Raw genomic sequence first — 20,129 nt, forward strand, 5'->3', positions numbered from 1 at the left:
GGAAAGAGAATTTTGCCTCTTGTTCTATTTTACATTTCATAAGAAAAAGTAAATTCTTAACTCCTTACAGGTATAATTGTATTCTAGATTCCTGAACTGAATTCCTGGTCTGAAGAATTCAAGATGTAAATAAGTAGATGCTTATGACAGTGAAAAGAATTATACGAAGTAAGTCAGGTCCACCAAAATACACTTGGAGTATGTAAATCAGAACTACCAGAAGGAAAAAACTGGCCCCTATAATCAACATTCTTCAGAGCAGTCTGTTTATTCTACTGAATACTATTATTAGAGTTTATAGAATCAAAATAGGATGGTAACATCTTCCCACACCAGATTTTCTTGTCCATCTCTTCGTTATTAGGATGTGAATGTTTGAACACTGTAACTGCTTTAGGTACAACACCAACCTTTTTTCCCAAAATTACTATTTTCAAAATTTCAGAAAAGCCCAACATAACTAGCATAAACCAATTATTTATCTCTTTGATGATGTTAAAGGTGTTTGGCTGTATTGTTGAAAATGAATCCCTTGGGATGCTGTAATCTTCATAACTTCTCCATTTAGAGTATCATCTTCAATTATTGTTATCAGTCCCTCAGCAATTACTGATGGGCTAAAAAAAAAAAGATTTCAGAATCACAATGCAATAGAACATGTGAAAAGGACAAGTAAAGAAACTCGATGTAAATCTATATACCCTGAAAATGAAACAAACTGGTATTTGAACAGATTTATTTTCAAGAAAAGAGGTGGTATGAGTGCTTCAGGAGAGAAATTCAGTCTCCTCAATCAGAACATACAACGTAAAGTGGCAACTTTACAAATCATCATTTGTTTGCTCTAGTTACTGCTAAATCCCTGTGGACAACTGGCTGCCACTGGGCTTCCTATCAAAACTGTCTCTGTCAGGGCAATGGACAGAAGTAATCCTTACACAGCCCTCTGGAGCTCTTTGCTGTTGATTTATCCCGTTTCTGTAGCAGGACTGACATACAAATTAGCGTAAGGAGAATTTCGTCACATGCAGTTTGCTGTGGTCAATAGGTGCAATGTGTTTTACAGATGAAACAGTGTGGGTGAAACAACACAGTCATCCAACTTCCTTTGTGGAGAAGTGTTTGGGCAGCTAAATTGTTAGAGACCGAGAAAGTGTTAAAAAAATATCACTTTATGCTTGTCAGTCTCACTCTCTTTCCTAGCTCTCTGCATTTGCCCTTTGTTGGCAATACCGTAACAGGCTTGGTAACTCTTTGGTCTGCTCCACCATCATCGCTTCTATGCTTTCATGAGCTTAGTTCAGTCTTGTCAGTTCTTGGTTTGATTTCTGTCTTTGTTCGCTTGCAAATTTTGTGGAAATTCAGTACAAATGATACACTCTGTATCTCATAACAAGTTTGATTAAGCAAATTTATGGAAGAACACCAAGAGCTATTAAAAACTAATAAACTATTTTTAACTTGAGAATTTGATTTGCACTTTGCTGCAAAATGGGAACGCATAAAGGGAGATATCACTATGTGCGTGATACTCTTAAAATAGCCTTAGATATCTGCCATTTGTTCCTTGTATATTGGATAACATTTGATAGACTTTTATCTGAGACAGCATTTCCCTTTTATTTTAATTCTGCTGAAAGTGCTACTGTGTGTGCTTGTTCTTCATTAACAAAGGGCAAAAAACCATTGTATCTGACTTGACTTACTCCATCACGCCATAGAACTGCATCATATTTTTTATCTCATCCTTATATGAATAATATTGTCCCATATTCTCTTCTTTATCTATTGACTGAAGAATTGGTGTGTTGACAAATCCTGGACAAATTGTGTTGAGTCTCACACCGTAGTTTTCCATGTTAGCAGCTAACTAGAAAAGAGAATATGTTATTGTAAAATGTTGTCATCAACATTTTAAAACAGTTTTGTGTAAGTAAGTAATTTTTCAAAGAACAAGATTTACCACTAAGTATTTTCCTGCCTTGCCTAGTGAGCAAATTTTGTTACTACTGATTGTTTTGTTTCAACAACTAAGTGTGAAGCACATTTTCTCTAGTAATCGTACTAGATTCCTTGAAAAAAACATTTATTTTGCTAGGAGAACAATTCTACAAGAAATCAACACACTTCTTTCCATGCAGCCGTTTTTTTCTAATATCTTTATTAGTGTTCTTGGCATGTCATTAACAGTATTCTAGGGTAATGATATAACTCTCATAAGCAAAACCAAGTAAAAAAATCTTCCAAATGTATGCTTCCAATCTTATAAGATCTTTGTTATTAAAAGAAAACTATCCAAAATCAAATCAAGATCTTACTCTAAGATTGTATTTACCTCCCTCATGTCAAATAGAAATAGGATTTGGTCTCTACCCTTAGAACTCTAATGCTAAACCTTTCCAGCTGCTCTGTTGTCCCTGCCAAGGGATGAATCTATCAATGAACATCTCCACAGGAAAGTCTCTGTGAACTCCAGGAAAGAGGCAGGAGTTTTTTTGGGAAGCTGTTCAGGAACATGATGAAAGCAAGCAGCACAAATTATTCTGGGAATGGTAGGACCCTTCATTTGTGGTGCTACCAATGCATGTGTAGCAAAGAAGTCTGATCAGCATCCAGGCATATGTTGAATGCTGGATGAACTTTCTTAGCAATGACACAGATCTTATGAACGGTACATGATATACCCAAGAATAACCATAACTGTTCAACACTGAGTTCTGTTTATTTTAACATTTAACAAGAATCCTTTCCGGTATTCTGTAAATCACATGTCATTTTCATGATATGATAGCCTGCCCTTTTGGTCTGGAGAAGAAAAGAAACTGAAGTCCTAGATGTTTTGTATCGTACCTGCCCAATGTTACGCTGTACTGCCTTTCCTGGTAAATACAGTGATTTGCTATGTTTATTATTCTTTTTCTCCTAGGCATTCTCATGTTCCATAGATACAGCATTTCCTCTAATTTTCTAGCAGACCCTTTATTTTTCAACTTAGATGGTGATGTTTATATTATAATGAGAAAACAAAAATGGAAAATCGGGTATCAGGTTCATGCTGTAGCTAATATGTTATATTCAACACTTATCCATACTAATCTGTTTAGTTAATCTAAAAGAAATTATTTGGGTAGGGGGTGTAGTTGTAAAATGTGAATAAACTATCCAAGTGATCGTTTCAGGTGCTTTATTCTGGAATTAGATTGGAAATCTTACATGAGCAGACTATCTTTTAAGCTTGGGCTATTAAAGTGTAATCATATTTGCTCTGTCCAAGTTTTTTTACTATACTGCTTGTTCAATTTAACTAGAAAATTCTGGAGTCAGAGGCTAAGGCTTATTATATGTCCATACAGCATCTAACCTGTCCCAAACTGAATGTGTCATTTTGCATTTTCAGTGTATTAGGAGTTGGTAAGAATAAATGATGGTAAACATTTTTGTGTTCAAGTCACTTTTTATATACTTTAGTGGCTACTTATCATAAAAAAAGTCATCAGCGTGACTTACAAATAAGGAAACCAAAATGGTAAATGACTGGGATGAAGTTATGAAAAATATTTTTAAGGCTTGGATAAAAATTTGACTTTCGGGCTGTCCTTAAATTACTTTTCAACATCCTTCTTCCATGCTCCCAAAACCTCAAATTGGTCATAAACACACACAGGCCTTATTTATTCCATCTTTGGATTCCCTTTGTGAAAGGAGGGAACCTCCACTGCTTCAGACACTTCATTTTCTTTAAGAAAATTAGTTCCAGTTGTGTGACAATAGAGAGGAAACATGAGAAACTTAGCATGTTCCCAGGCAGCTGCTGATACTGTTTTCAAAAGCACATACTTACTGCTATTGACCGTGTGAATCCAATTACACCATGCTTTGTAGCACAGTACACAGGTTGGAATGCAGCAGGCATGAGTCCTTTAAAATAAAAAGGTAGCTGAATAAAGATGTTGGGTACTCCTATTTATGATTACCTTAAACACACATATAGGTCTATGATGTAAAAAATAAGTGATGGATTTATAGAGATGCAACAAAATAGATTAGTAAAAATTTGCAACTTATATTTTGTAATCTGAGGTAGGCTGGGAAAAGATAAGAGATCAATAAAAACATGAGGAGGCAAAAGAAAAGTACTAAACCAGTAAAACTTTCAAGAGGAAAATTTGTATCTATGAAGTATGACTTAATATGGAGGACAGGATCGGGAACAAAACACTCAAGGATGAGATTTTTGAGTCTTTTCCTACGAATCTGTAAAGTATTTAAAATATATAAAGTATGTATTTTAGATAAACTTTGCTGACACTCTAGGTGTCGATATGTAAACTGAACACATGCAATCATTTACAGTGATTTCAGGGAGGAAGTGTGGGAAGAGGTAAGGGAAATAGCAAAATCCATTTTGACTACTGTAACTCATTTAATATTATCTTTGTAATATATGGAAACATAAATACGATGTCTGACAACTCCCTGGCTTATGTTGCTTCTGTGGAACAGTAACGAAACTCGGCCCCGGATAAAGCTTCTCCGCTAGCCCTAATGCCAGTGTCCTGTGCTGCACAGCTGACTGAAACGCCGTCAGCCAATATGTCTGCCTGCGCGATATTGTTACTGCTTATTTATTTGACAACGTGGTTAGTCCTATAACAAACACATACATTTTTGCATAGTAGTTTTTGCTCAAAGGAGCAACTGGAAAGGAAGTATTTCAGACTTGATGCGCCATCTGAGGCATTGTAAAATTTACATTACTTACAATACTACTCTGGTAATGGTGGTGATAGTTTTTTTAAAGAGATTTAAATGAAATAGGGAAGCCATTTTGCAATAAACAAATGGAAAAAACACTAAGAAGTGAATGCAGGACCTCAGTGCAGAGAGAGTATAGAGATGAGTAACACTAGGAATGGAACGGTAAGATGAAGACCTCAGATAGTGAGATGAAAGAAATGAAAGTAGAGATGTGGATAGGAAAGTTTTTTGAGGCGTTTTCTAGATGGAATTAGATTGTCTGAAAAGGATTTCATTGTATGGTACCTCCTACAGTGGGCCCTGTTCTGGAATGAAAAGCTGGGATGAAGATTTTTAGAAGAGAACAGGAAAAGAGGTAACAATCCTGGGTAATATCGTTGCTATATACTGTACGGAAAAGGAGAAGCAAAATGAAAAATTACTGCTAACATTATGAACCTTTATGGTGGGAGAGGGAAAGCATAAAATCTTCATTCATAGTAAAGAAAGAAGAGAGATCTAAGGTTTTGGAAGAAAATTAAGAACTTAATTCTAGTAAGACTGAGTTTGATGGCAAAAAGCTGGTCAAGAAGAGGTGACAGACCATAAATGTATAAACATTTCTGCCCATTATGCCAACAATTTCCACTGTACAATGACAGCTGAACTGGACCACATGGATGCTGTAGTTCCACCTGAAAGCTAGGGTCTTGTGAGTAGCAAACCACAGCCTGTCCTAAAGTTAGAGGATAAAATTTGTCTGTGTTCCTGAATGTGGTGTTGTAAAACTGGGTGCTGATTTTGATATGTTACTGTTTAATTCCAATGAAAGTCATCCCAATTAATCTCTGAGAGACATTTTTTCATGCTTCATATATTTAAGTGGTATAATCAAGAAGGGGTGTGACTTACCTCAGTGGAGATGAAGAATATACTGCCCAGCTTTAAGTATGGATTTGCCAGAAAAATTATGTATGCCAGAGACTTGCATGGGCTTTTTGCTCTGGAATCCCTTTTGTCTGAAGGAAAAAACTTTCTAAGACAGCATGAAGCTGTAATTACAATCCTGACAGCTTCAAGGATTTTCCTTGGCTTAAATGCTATATTGGTGATCCAGTGAAAGCAAGACTGTTATTAGCACTGTTCAGTTGTGGGAAATAAAGAACGAACTTAACCTAGTGGCTGGTTGTTCTCTTAATCTTGTATTTATCTGCTTAGCTTGGATTAATGTGTTATGCTTCTGATTGAGAACTTGCTGTACAAAAAATTGCTTTATTGTTGTCTCCTGTGGGTTGTGATCACAACACGAGCTTAATATTCCTTTGTTCAGTGACTTTTGATGATCATCGCCATTCTTCAAATAATTGGAAACATTGGAATATTAGCACTTTAGAAATATGATACTATTTTTTAAAACTCCTGAGTAGTTTTACATGTTTTAAAGAAAAAAAAAATTCGGTGAGGCTGCAGCTAACAGACATATAAAAGACAAAATCCCCTGGGAAACACAGAGGAGGAATCTAGAGGTAATTTTATTTTTTTTTAAACACAGTAAGACAAATTACTTGTTACTTGACAGGGAAGAGAAACAAAGTCAAGAAATAAACAAAGGAAGGGCAAAGCTCACAATAATGAAGTGAAATAAGGTTCAAAGACTTACTTAAATGTCAAAAGAAAGCAGGAATAACTAGGCAGGAAGGGAGGAACAAATAATTCTTTTTTTGAATCAAAGCATTAAACCCAGCTCTTTTCTAACAAATTATTATTTTTGTTGAAGTGGAGAACCAAGAAGAAATCAACTGACTCGCTTTCAGCCAAAGAGGCGACAATGAAGCCTAGTCCTAGCATCCCTCACCCAAAACAACGACAGTCCTGTCTCACTTTTGTTCCTGAGTTCAGTACTCAGAACCATGGGGTGGGATTTCCAGCTCCGAGCCACTTCCCTGCCCTGGGAAGAGCTGAACCTCTATCTGTTTGCAGCGTGTCCAGGGGACTTTGCTGGCAAAGATGAGTTCATAGCATGTTAGTTAGGACATTCATTTGTTAGAAAATCTGGATTCTATTTGCTGCTGCCATGAATATTTAATTAGCTTATGCAAAGTGGAACAGCAGTGAAGCAGACTGGAGAATACTATGCACAAAATAACGGGGGAGGATGGGGAGGGTGTTCAAATGGATGGTGATGGGGCAGCGTACTCCTGGAAAGTAATACGTGTGGTTTTAAATCTCTCTTAGCAAAGGGAGGCAGCCATGCCTAGATTTTCCTCTCACTGGATGTTGCTGCATCACTGAACTGCTACATGAAAGGGGACAGGGCACTTCCTTCTCCCCTTAATCTTCACCGAGACCTATCTGGAGAATTGTAAGTGATTTCATGATGACTGAAGGCGCTCTTTGGTTTACCAAAACCAATTCCAGCAGACCAGCAGTAATCCTGTGTGCCAGTGTTAACTCTGCTCTTTTTTATTTTTCTAAGTTCCTGGCAGGCTGAGGCAGCTCTTGCCCTTGGTTATACTCTAGTCCCCTTGTTGTTACAGTGTCAAGACCACTCTACCATTTGAGACATGGTGTCAGGCTTTTCACTACAACTGATTATTTATCATGGTTAATAGTTTCAATATCCACATCCTGAGAAATTAGCATTGGAGGTGGAGGATTGTATCAATAAGCTTCAATTGCATCCATAAGCTTTGTTGAAACTAGTATTTCCTTTCAGTCCACCAAAGAGCTTTGATGAATTAAGCATTTCCCAGATATGCTTTCCCACTGAACACGTTGCCCTCAGAGATTTGAACAAGTCTCTTTCTTTGAACAAGATTTATTAGCTTTTAGATGACCTTTCTGCCCCCTATTTGCTCCATGGGTGCTCTGTTAGGCAGCTTGAGATAAACGTAATTTCTATTTGATTGTATCTTTAAGTTTCATTAATTGTTGGAATAGTATCATGTGGCATGATAAGATTCTAAATTTTTCATTGTTTATGAAAAAGATATGTGAAAATGCTCAAAGGTAAGTTTTGGCAAACTGGTGGAACTTATTTAAAAGCAAACCAAAATTGTGCATTTCTGTGTGCTGGAAAATATTGCCAAAGTAATTTATTTTCCTTTCTGTATTAGGTTTGTTTTATAAAATATACTTATCAAAGCCTATTGCAAAACATAGAATAGTTACAAATAAATAACATCACTAGATTTAGCCATATTTATTTAAATTAAATGTCTTCCCAAACCACATTACAGAAATCTCTTTTGTCACCCTCAGGCGAAAGTCTGGATAAAGAGTATGGAATATAATTATAATGTTCTTTGAAGGCCAAAGCCTCCTTTGAAGAAGCGGATATGTAACTAGAGAAATGAGTTAGGGGAATGATTGGTCCTACAGGGTGATGAGAGAATTGATTAAAGGGGTTTATATAATACCCTATTCTTACGAATAGGGAGGGATACGAGATCACATTCATTGTGTCAGCTATACTGCTGTGATCTCTGTCAAAACAAAGGAGACACGGAAATCCTAGCAAAAATTCTAAGCTATGTAATTTCTAGGAAATTTTTTAAGAGTGAACTGAAGTCTCAAGGAAATATTTTCTAAATTTCCTAACATTCCTGTGGATTCTGCTCAGCATCCTTCTTTTGACAAAGGGGAGGGACCAGAAGCTCTTTCATGACGCTGAACTCCCAGTTGCACAGCCATTTACGCCTTTGCTCCACTGTATCGCAGTGATGACTGCCTTTAGTCGATGATGTTAACCATCTGCTTAGCTTTGTTCTTGTAATATATATAGGATCAGGTCCTAAAGAAGGCTGTTTGCTGGGAGGGGTACTTTAAGTAATTTCTTTTGACTGAAGCTCTCTATAGGAGGAGGACAAACTGGCTGCTTGTGGAGCCTCAGTGCTTGAAGCTGAGTTCAATCAAACCGCCGATATGTCTGGACAACAGAAAGGTATCCAGATACACTACACATTGAACAAACTCTCAAAAAACTAGCATGATCTTACGCCAAACATTTTACCAGTTTTTAAGCCCTCTATGAATACTTTGAATTTGTTTTTAATCTGCTAGAATCCAGACACACACAAATTCAGTTTTACAGAATACCTTCTTAAAAGTATGAAAGCTATCAAAACAGTGCGTACTGCTTTGATAATAATAATGCACACGTGTTCCTTTCCTCCTTTACTTACTAAAAGTGTACAGGTACGAGCCACCAAAAGGTAAAAGACAAGGCTCAATTTAATCATGTAAATAATCTCAGGAGTTAAATTCAGTTTTATATGCTTTTTCTGTTGCTTGTAACTATTCTGTTAAACAAAATTAAAATTAACGTGCATAGCTTCTTCCAGAAGAAATTTTAAGACATTTTACTCTTTGAATTTGAAATGAAGTTTATTACAATGCAAAAACCTGCAGTCATTGGCATTATCTTTTATGGGGCCAAGTTGGCAGTAAAACACATTTCCCATTATCTCAGTTGTTTAGCGACATTACTTCCTCTTGATATGAATGCACAAATCCCATAAAATTAAGAAAGTTTTATAGCATTGAGAGGCAGAGGGTTAGGAGTTGTGTGCTTGCTGCATGTGCTCACATATTTCGCTTCCTTTCTTACTTAGTCCTGTCTTGTGGAGACAGTAAAGAAAGGAAGTTTCAATACTGGAAAGACAGGGTGGACGCTCTGGCTTTCATCCAGCTGAATGAACACTTCAAGCATCCACTTCATAGGAAGCATTTAAGTAGTTCCGTGGGTGTTTGGAAATATCAAACAGCAAGGCTCGATTCTGTCCCTCGGTCAAACCATTGGCAAAATTCCCATGGGGAAGAACTGGAAACTAATTAATGTGTAAAGCAAATATTATTGAATGTTACGTAAACCCTAAATATAACTCTTGCTGCTCAGCAAGACACAAGAGTATTTGCTGTCTGCAGGGCACATCTGATAAAATCTTATAGAGAACTTGGACAGAGGGGATCAAAACCACTCAAAAGTTTAATGATCAACAGAAGCTAGCTCTGAGAAAAGAAAACACTCAAAGGGAATGTTAAACAAGCCAATGGCAGTTTGCCTTTTATATATGGAATAAACTGCAGGACTTAGACCTTCAGACTGAAAAGGAGAATTACAATCACAAAGCACAGATAGTAGTAAACAAATAAATGATAAAAATTAGTGAATGTCAGTTTTTGTGATGTGTTCTTCCTTATGACCTTGGAAACAATTGCTAAAATACAAGCCATGTAAAAGCAAACAAAGTAAAGAACACTTTGTTTTTGACAGATACTCACAATCATTATGGCCCAATGTTAATGTTAAATAAGTAAGTAAATAAATGGAAATTTTAATCGAATAATTAAAATGGCACTTTTAAGCTCTTAACAAACTGAGAACAGCCAATTTCTTAAAATAATTTGGTGTTCATTTGAGACTAGTTAGAAAAGGAATGAAACTACTTGCTACCTCTGCCCTTTCTTAAGCACTGCATGGGCATCAGCACTTCTGTGAAAATGTTTAATCTTTTACTTGTGTTGATGAACTCTTGTACTGCAATAACAGTTTGCTTCGGGTTAATTTGGTCCCAATACAACGTCTGTTTCAGCCAATGGACATAAAGTTACTGGCATCAGTAAGCAACGTGTTAGACAATATTGCAAGTCCTGACTTAAAGGTACATGGACACTTTTAATAAAGGACCCCTCACTCATCTGAGTCTTGCTGAGGAGCGGAGTGATAGAGCGGCTTGGTGGCATGTGAATATATTAAGTCAGATCCTCAAGATCCACATGCATGTGAACTGGACTTCTCATCACAAAAGCCAAGGTTTATGGGAGAATGTAATAGTTCTCAGAACGTTCACACCTATCGGGCACTAATTGCCATTCACGCTCAGGAACTATGGCCACTGCCGTCTTCCTGGCTTTTCATTGTTGAAACACATAGGAATACCCTGGAATAAAATTACTATCATTTGGTATTCTGCATGGATACCAAAGAAAGTGCTGACAATCCAAGTGCAAGCCAGCATACATACTATTTTTCCCAGACAGTATGACAATAGCAGAGAACAAACCCTTGGAACAAACAAGAGAGAATGCAAGTATTTCCCCACAAATTTTTTGAGAAAGGGTGTCAAGGGACATCATTCTCTGTTTACCATTTCCCCTTTAGTTGTGCTTTTTTTTTTTTGCTATGAGCCAGGCCACTGCAACACCTGTACCTGCAGGAAAGGGGGAAGGATTCTGCCTCACAACTGAGCAATAACCCTGACTGAATTAGAAGCCATATAATTCTATTTTTATGCCAATAAGTTGAAATACAGTTGTAGCATAGGTAAGTAGTGAGCAAAGAATGTGCTAACTTAAGCTAAGTGAATTATGGGTATTAATTTTATGGCTTCTCAAGCAGAGGTAGATCACATCTGAGAGGACGTGGAGCATGGACAGAGTTGGTATGTGACAATCTTCATTAGTAAAGTAGATACAGTCTAATCTTAAATATTCCTACAGCTGTGCTCTTATGGAGTTGAATGGAGGACTTAGTACTGCTTCCTCGCTTTGTGTGACAAAAGATTATGTGATTTTCCATATTTGATGTCTGGTAAATAATTTATAATATAAAAAATAATCAGATTTAAAGTAACCCTGAATTCAAATTAGATCTATACATTAGACTTTGTTTCTTACACATAGTGTGGTGTACATAATGTTTTAATTCATCAGTGTTATTGAATAGTGTTGAATAAGCATAATGAATTGAGGCTAGTTAGGTTTTGCTCAGTGTGTGGCAGTACTGACACCTGGAAAAAACTATTTACATCATGCTCAAGATTATTAAATATGAGACTGTCAGGTTAGGAAAATTACTGAATTTTTCATTGAACTGAGTTTAAAAAAGAAAGTGAAAGTTGTGGTCCTTTGATATTGCTTTGGTTGGTGTGATAAAAACCAGGTCAAAATGGGAATAAACAGGGAAGGATCATAAGAAAAAAGAAAAAGTGTAACTGATCAGTATTTATTTTAGAAACAAACCACTGAGTAGAAAGTGTTTATACAGAAAATATTCTTACCTGCCAAAGATGAGATATTAATGATCACTCCTCCATCCCCTCCATTTCCTTTTCTCATGTATTCTAGGCCAAGGTAGGTTCCTCTAATTACAGATGTCTGATATAGGGGGGAAAGGGATAATTATATTAAAAATCTGTTTCTTTTGTGCTCCTAAAAACTGAATCTTGCTTTAATCGTGGTACCTACAACCTGTATTGCTTTACAGTGATCTTATTTATACTACATTACAAAAAAAGGTGCAGGCTGAATCTGAAGATGACACTAACAGTTATAACTCCATTTGGCTCAAGGTATGAGAACACTTTTCAGGATTAAGTTATATGTTATATTTCTGGTCCCAGGATATTAAAAATCTGTATTCTTTTCTGACTGAAGGTACTGGAGTTCTACCATTCCTCTCAGAAGAATGTTAACCCAAACAGACAAATACAGATAAAGTAAAAAAGCATTTGAAGAGGTGTGAAACATGGTGTTAGCATAATATTAGCTGCAGGATATGAATTTTAAATTTTTTATTTTAAAGAAAGATCTTTGAGGAAGCAAATTTTACTGAGACCTGTATAATCTTGATTAGTCAAGATCTGTTTTTGAACCCTACTGCAGTCAGAACTTCTGGTGGGATTCATCTCGTCAAACTTCAGACATTTAAACTGAGATGCCTAAAGATATGCTGAGGTTATCAGCCTCCTAAATAAATCAAGTGCTTGGGTCTTTCCCAGAGAGTAGGTCACCTTACCAGAGACTTCAACAAGTGGTAGTAGAAAGGCAGCAGACAGTGCTGCTGGGGGAAGATACTAGCTTTAGTGAAATGTTGCAATATTACTGCATTAGTGATGAGTTTCATAATTATTTACTGATTTTGTTAGATCTCACCATAACCAGTTCACATCTGGTTTACAATTTCTACTTAAAATGAACAAATGTACTGAGTTACTTTTATTTTTCTGGAAATATTCTTTCAGTTTTTAAATAAGAACTCCATTTAATAATTTATTACTGGTTAGTGCTATTTATTTGAGCCAAACCAATTAAGATGTTCAAAAGATGAATTTGCCCTACAAATATATTCACATCTGTGCACAATTATTTCACTGGGAGTTTTGACCAGGGAAGGTCTACAGAATTGTGAATCATGGAGAAGGAAATATCCCAAAGTAATAAAAAAACGCAGTAAAAAAATGTATATTACTAAAACCTAATGGATAGTGGCTAGATGTACTGGAAAGATAAAGCTTTTAAAATAGGAACATTAACTATTTTTCTACTATTATCTAAATTCCCAAACCAAAATTGGAATAATTACAGTTCATTTTTATTAGCTGATAGTTTTAGACATACATGTTATAACACATAAAGTAAAAGTCCTAATTCAAATTCAGTTGCCCTTTGTGCTTTTTGTATTTAACAGGAATCAGATTTGGAAGATTGCATGTGCTGCTTTATTAACATTGCTTGTTCGTTGCCCAAGTAACATGAAGTTAAGCTGCCCATTGACAGAGATAAAAAAGCTTGAGAGCTCATTACCAAGTTTGCTTTGGAATTTTGGTAAAGAATCACCTTTTTAAATTTTCTGTAGTTGTAACATTTTATGTGATATTTTCAGTACACCAATTTCCTGGAATGATGTTAAAAAAAAAAATCACAAAATATGAATAGTTCAAAATTCTGAAATAACAATTTAAACTTTTTTTTTTAAACACAAAATTCCCATAAAAAACTTTTTTTGTTTTTCTCCTGGAAAGTTTTGGCTTAAGTAACATACTTTTAAAAATGTTTTGATTAATTGAAAAAGAATGTTATTGATTAAATGTTTTATCAGAAAGTTTCAAAAGACCTGTCTTCAGCGGCTTGTAAAATAGCAAAATAAGATTGGAAAATTTCAGAGCCATTATAAATTTAGTCAAGTGCTGTTTAATGATGTTGATTGTCGTACTGTTGATTGATGTAAATTTTAAAGGATTTATTGAAAAACAAGACTGTTAATGCCCAGTAGTGTTGCTGTAAGGTACACGTACTTATTCCGAACATAAATTCATTTTCAGATCAACTGAAATCAGACTTGGGCTTCAGATGGTGTTTTTTAATATATACATATGATAGGCTGTACACAAAGCCTTTCAGAAAGGAAGGGGTTAATGCTGTCTGTGGAGAGCAGGTGCAAGTCCTATCATGCCCTGGGGCAATGGCTCAGCCTGCTGAACAGAAAAAGAGAATTCCACTTAGGATGATTACAGGAAATAAATCAGCTGTAGAAGGAAGTAACTTGGGGTTCCTTGAGGATATTCTATTCCTCCAGCCTTCTCATTCGAAGAGATAGGAGAGCTAGATGAGTCTTTGGCCAAACCACAATTATAAGACAAGGAAGAAGTTGGTAGCTTGACTCTCCTATCAAAATCACTGTACTGCTCTTTTTTCTCTCTAGACGCCATTAACTTAACATTTCTTCAAGTGGCTGGGAAAGTCGCCTCCTTTACGTAGGTATTGAGAGAGGTTGTTTTCAGAATTGATGCAGACTTCCATTCGAGTATTGCCCTCACACCTGCTGCTATCCTTGCAAAAAACTTCTCATCGAGTGTGGCTGATCTTGGGTGTCGTGGCTATTTCTGATGTTTGGGCTGGTAACATAAAGAAGTATTCTGGAGTTAAACTCTAAACCAAATATACAGGGTGAGAAGAACCTAACTATCTGCACACTCAGCAGATGGCACTTCAGATGAAAGGCACTGTGTAATAGATCTCCCATTCTCTTGCCAGAATTCCCCTCTCTCCAGGACAAGAAAGTCCTCTCGATAGTTCTCCAAGGAAGAGCAGCGGTGGCTGAACTTACTGTAGTACGAAAGTCACACGATGTGTGCTTAGATGTCTCACTGCTGCTTTCCGGTTGAGCCTGTCAATCCAGCTGAGTTGATAAAATGAAGCTGGCTCTCCTACCTGGGTGCCAAATGCTTGAATGGGAAAGAGGTTTTCCAAAGAACAATAGTCTTTGGACTATTGTTTTCCAAAGAACAATAGCATATTGCTTTTGTTTTTGTTATGAAATCTGTCTTTGCAAATGCATAATTTGAAGCCTCAGGCCTCCTCTTATATGAAATGCGACTTTGGATTCCTATTTGTTGGTGTCAGAATACTTCCTCTGAATTCTGTAAGAAAGCTTATCGCTTTTACTTCACTATACCATGAAATATAGCCCAGTTTCCTGGTTTTGGGATAGGAGGAAAAATGTCTGCAATTTGCCTTTCAATAAACTGAAAGAAACTAAAGGTGTCTTCAGATTGTGTAGGTCTCCATGTGTACTTTTAAGAACAATAATTTAATCCCATGCTCTTAACCAACAATAATTCATAGTTTGTCCACTGCAAATAGAAATACTAGGAAATTTAATGTTTAAAATTACCTAATTAAAAAAAAAATTGTCTGATTTGTTTTAAGATGAAAATACGGTGTGAGCCTTAACTTTGTACAACAAACAGTGTTGCATTTTAGAGTTGAATTTCTTACAGTTCCTTTGTTTACAGCTGCATTTAGCCGCATGGATACTGTCCATAAAAATGTCAAGAACAAAGAGTAGGAAAGTAGTCAAATTTGAAATTAAATGCACGAAATGTGAAAATTGGGACAGCTGACTCTCACCTAGTTTTTTTGCTCTTGGGTACTGTAAACTCGCGTCATTAAAATCAGAAAATAATCAAAATGTTTGTCCTCCTCGCTGTTGAAAAACCTGTGACCTTAGTGATACTGCTGTTTGTTTTCTTACAAAAATACAGTGTTTTACTATAGTACATAATGAAGATGGACAATCAAGGTGCATTGCAGGTCTGAGTATGGTCCCAAGAGAGTCAATTTTGCTCAACTGCCAGTAGAAAATTTAGGATTCTTTCCAATGCAGTTATAATGGTGAATGTGGGAATATCTCCTAGTATTAGCTTTCATAAATTACAGATTTAAATTAGAGGAGATCAGACATTCTGAAGGACCGTACAGTAATAAACTCAAAACTTAGCATCTGACTGCATGGTAAACTTTGCAAAATAGCTGTGCAAATACCCAAAACATTTGCAGCTGATTTTGGAAGTATCATATCAGTAATCAGTAGCTGATTTAACAAAGTGTTAAATGGTAATTTAGATATCAGTGTCAAAATCAGAAACAAAACTTACAAAATCTGCAATCCTTGACATTTTTATGTATCCCACAGCTGTGTAGTTCTAATTTTATTGTTCTAAAAGAAATCATATGTTGAAATATATATTAGAAATATCTGATTCTAAGATGACTCCAAGTCTTCCATAGAGACCTAATTAATTTTTTTGTCTGGACTTAGGAACCAGTGTTACACAATGTTCTTGTATTCTGTATAAGTCAATTTTCATACTGTGTTTCATTTTAGCTTGATCTACTAAAAGAAGAAAAAAAAAATGTTCTTCAATAATGGTGCCTAGAACATCATTAACCATCATCCTTTGTAAGTGACAACTGCTTTGAAAGTTATTTAGTACACAGTGCTTTTTTCCCAGTGTTTCAAGGCACGTGTTCCAACTGACATAGTTTCTTATACCTATTTAATAAGGTTTCCCTTGCCACCTCTTGTCTGATAATTCTGCTGTCTCCTTATGCATGCTAATATTTTATGCTGAGAAACTATATCTGCATTCCTTCAGTGCTGAAGATGACTACTCTATTGTTACCAAGGTAATAAGGCAATATGAATTCCTCTGAGAGAACAAAATGGTAATCAGTCCTAACATTATACGTAGCTATATACGTAGCTGAGCTAATCTACTTCAGTGCTAGGGATGCCGAACAAAAAACAAATGAAAGAGCCATTGACTTGTGGTTTCATAAAGCAGGTTAGCACAGAGCTGGAATTTGACCCAAGATCATTTGACTTTCATACTGTGATGTTGTAAATTGATGGCTATCTATAAGGAAACATTTCAAAGTACTTTATGAACTGCATTAGACGAACTTCAAAAGTCTGAAACTAAGTGCTGCTAATGATATCTATGGAAAATTTTAGCATTTTGCTGTCGGACAGGGAGGTGGGACTGATTTTGTCTTCAATGTAGATTTTCTAGGAAGCAGACAAGTTGTAGCAAGCACGCAAGTCCCCTAGCATTCCTATGTATAGGTTAGTTTATTTGCTATATGAAATGAAATTGCAGGCTCTTGAGTTTGAATTTCCAGCTCAACCTGTGGAAAACAAGAAGCCTAGGGAGGGAGAGGCAGAAAGGAGAGAGGAATGTGCAGTAGGATTTGATCATTTGTTAGAAATAAGTAGCTTTTGTACAATGTGAGAGTGAAATACTATGTTTAATTTTTTTACTGTGCGGTTTTCTTTACACACACACATCCCACCACCCCCCCCCCCCCTTCCTGGAGGACATAGGAGTAGTATTGCATGTGAGTACCTGGGCTTAAGTAGTTCTTAGTTCAAAGAAATATGCTTTTCATTGTACTTTAGCATTGGTTACTGTAAATATACCTCAAAACTGCAAGCTAAGTTCATTGACTTACTGTGCAATTAAGGTAAGTCTGTGTCCTTCCTAGTGCAATATGGACAACCAAATAATTGTATTTACAGGCTGCTTTATGCATTTAGAGGATTGACCTTCATGTCACTGATTTCAAGGTAAGCGGTACTTCTCACTTTTTGGTGGCCACATCTCTCCCTAGACACTTAGTCCTCGTTTTGACATGAAATTATGCTGAAGAGTAAGCAACTGAGCCATTGGACAACAGAGTTAGTGTATTTCTGGCTGTCTTAGAATGCAAGCTTGATAAACTAGTTACCTGTGCCATGTTATCTTCTACAGATAGCATTGTTTTGTTTTGTTTCTATGCTGGTAGCGTTAAGAAACAATGCTTGCCTCTCTCTGTACTGCAGGACCTGGTGGTAATTCCTACCTGCTGAATCCAGCTATGTGTCCTGGTGACATTATTTTGGGATGAAAGTTCAATCCTTGCCTTTCCTTCTGGTACACTGGGAAAGGAGAGCAAGGTGTATGGAAAAGGTTCCAGCACACTCGCAAGGGATCCCTTTTATGGCTTTCACAATGGAACAGCCTTGTGATGATCATGAAGTTTTTGTCCCAAAAATAAATATAATTAATCACTTCCGAAGTTTGCCTAGTTGCCCTTCTGGTTTCTGATGAGATATTAATGGGCCTTTTGAGGAATCATTCCTTACTGATGAGCAAATGAATGGATTTTGCAAGGTTTGCTAATGGCTGAAACTTTTATTTTACCATGATCTATGTTGAACATATATATACAGTGTTGCATTCTCTTGTCTGTAGTACCAATCTAAGTGTTTTGCAGGGACAAATCTTGAGTTAGCTAGACTTCATTTTAGAAAAGAACTTCCCTAAATTCATTGAAACTTGTTACCTTTGTCATTTATGGAAATAAATTATGCAAACCCATGTAAAATATAAAAATGTGGAATTGTTGGGTGCTGCCACATTTTACCTAGTAATGAAGGATGAGACTGTCATGCACCTGAACAAATTTTACATGTGTATTTGAATTCTACTTCTCTCCGGGCAACACTTAAATAATTGGATCCCATATAACGGGTTTTTTTGGCATGCCCAAGTTACGGCCTACAATTCAAAGTTTTGCCAGAATGATGTGTTAAAATGTGCAAAATCAGCACATAAACACGAGATAATTGTGATTTTGCTATCAAATTCCTTCATGAGTGTATTTAATTTCATTTGGGGAATCAGTTTAAACGTACCTACAAAATAATTTGTTGGCATAAGAAAACAATAAGATAGTCAAAATGTTATGTAAAGTGCTTCTGTACTTTTGATTCAGATATTTAAAATGTAAGCATATGTGATGCCCGTACTGCTACATTTAACTATATTCTGCAACCTATGTCAGTTTTCAGAAAACTCTCATACAAGCATAATAAAAGAACGTCCAAGTAAATTCTGGGATTGTCTTACTACAAAATGTGCTAAGTGCATTTGTAAAGAAAAGTTATAGTAATTATAGCGACTGCTATAATTATAGTGGTTCCAGAAAGCCTACATCATCAACACAAGATAAAATTAGGGAAGCTTCTTAGAACACAGAATTGTGATTAAATAACATATGTTCAAGGCTCATGAAGATGTGGGCACTTTTCTTTCTTTAAGGATTTGAAGAGAAGAAAGTCAGATTATAAAATTTCTGGATTCCTTAGGCATAAGTTCTTAGGAAGTTGCATGCAAGCAACACTGTCCTTGTCATGCTGGAAGACTGTAGGTAGGAGTCTTGGTAAGAATGTATGTGTCGCGTCCTTGTACTAGTTTGTGCATGGGTATGTGTGTGTGATGAACTGTTGAAACTACACGGGTAATATCCATTTAAAATGGAATTCCTGTATGGTTGCCATGACCCTTTTTTATATACCGTAATAACAAGAGTGTACATTTGTATGGGTATGAGAGGGTGAAGCTGCCATTGATCAAACTGCTATCCATCAAGTCAACACTATCAGCTTTGGAGGTTTGATGTAAGGAATGGATGGCATTGCTGGAATACTTAACTAAAAAGGTTGATAGAAATCTGTTTTTAGCAGTTGATACTCTTTTTCCACCCATCTTTATCAAGCTGTCTTTTCTTGCTTTCAGGAAACTGTAATGGATGCTAGTAGGAATTGTGTTTTATTCCCTCTTTTTCCTTCTAAATTAATTCCCACTTTTTGAACCTATTTCTTCATTTCTGTTCTTCATGCTTTCTCAAGCAGTACTATCAGGGAACTTCCTTACACTCCTTTAAAAATGTTCCTGAAGACTGACAGGTTCTGTGAACTGTTTTAGCCATAAAGAACACACCCCATATGTGTTTGTTCTGGTTTATCTTGCTCTTTGCTGCTCTACTTTTGTACTTTGTACTTTAAACTGGGGTAGGGAATATTTGTTGTATCAATATATAAATGATATCACTGAGATGAACACTGGCATGCAGAGGTTTTTTTTTTCCTTTTTTTAAAGCAGAAAATATATGCATAATGTGTATCAAAATGTGTAGCCGTAGAAGTTATTCCTGTTCTTCGGTATAATACAAAGGATACTTAAAATGTCCAATGTCACAGAAATATAGATATTTTAAAATCAGTATTTCATACACATTTTGCTCCTTTCTCTACAAGAAGCAGAAAATATTTTATGGAACTAACCAATATAACATATTACATGCAGCAGCTGTTACTCTTCCATTGTTATAGTTAAAAAGCAAAAAGTACAAAATGTTATTTCTTGGTTTATGGAAATTACAGTAACTAGGTAGAAATGCCCTATGGAAATAAGCTGATTAGTTGACTCAGGGTTAGACAGGGA

At 36.1% G+C, this 20,129-nt stretch overlaps 1 protein-coding gene across 1 annotated transcript in view; it reads right to left on the minus strand.

Annotated features, from left to right (window-relative positions):
* Positions 1 to 283: 283 nt before the first annotated feature.
* Positions 284 to 20,129, minus strand: part of HPGD (hydroxyprostaglandin dehydrogenase 15-(NAD)) — a gene marked incomplete at its 5' end in the record, with an annotated part of 26,022 nt that continues 6,176 nt past the window's right edge. The window contains 4 exons of the mRNA XM_010282757.1: positions 284 to 617; positions 1,707 to 1,870; positions 3,842 to 3,918; positions 11,799 to 11,895. Coding sequence (XP_010281059.1) covers positions 479 to 617; positions 1,707 to 1,870; positions 3,842 to 3,918; positions 11,799 to 11,895 — 477 coding nt within the window. The remainder of the gene's footprint in view (positions 618 to 1,706; positions 1,871 to 3,841; positions 3,919 to 11,798; positions 11,896 to 20,129) is intronic.

Source organism: Phaethon lepturus, unplaced genomic scaffold (genome assembly GCF_000687285.1).
Source record: "Phaethon lepturus isolate BGI_N335 unplaced genomic scaffold, ASM68728v1 scaffold8322, whole genome shotgun sequence".
In the NCBI taxonomy this organism is placed as follows: domain Eukaryota; kingdom Metazoa; phylum Chordata; class Aves; order Phaethontiformes; family Phaethontidae; genus Phaethon; species Phaethon lepturus.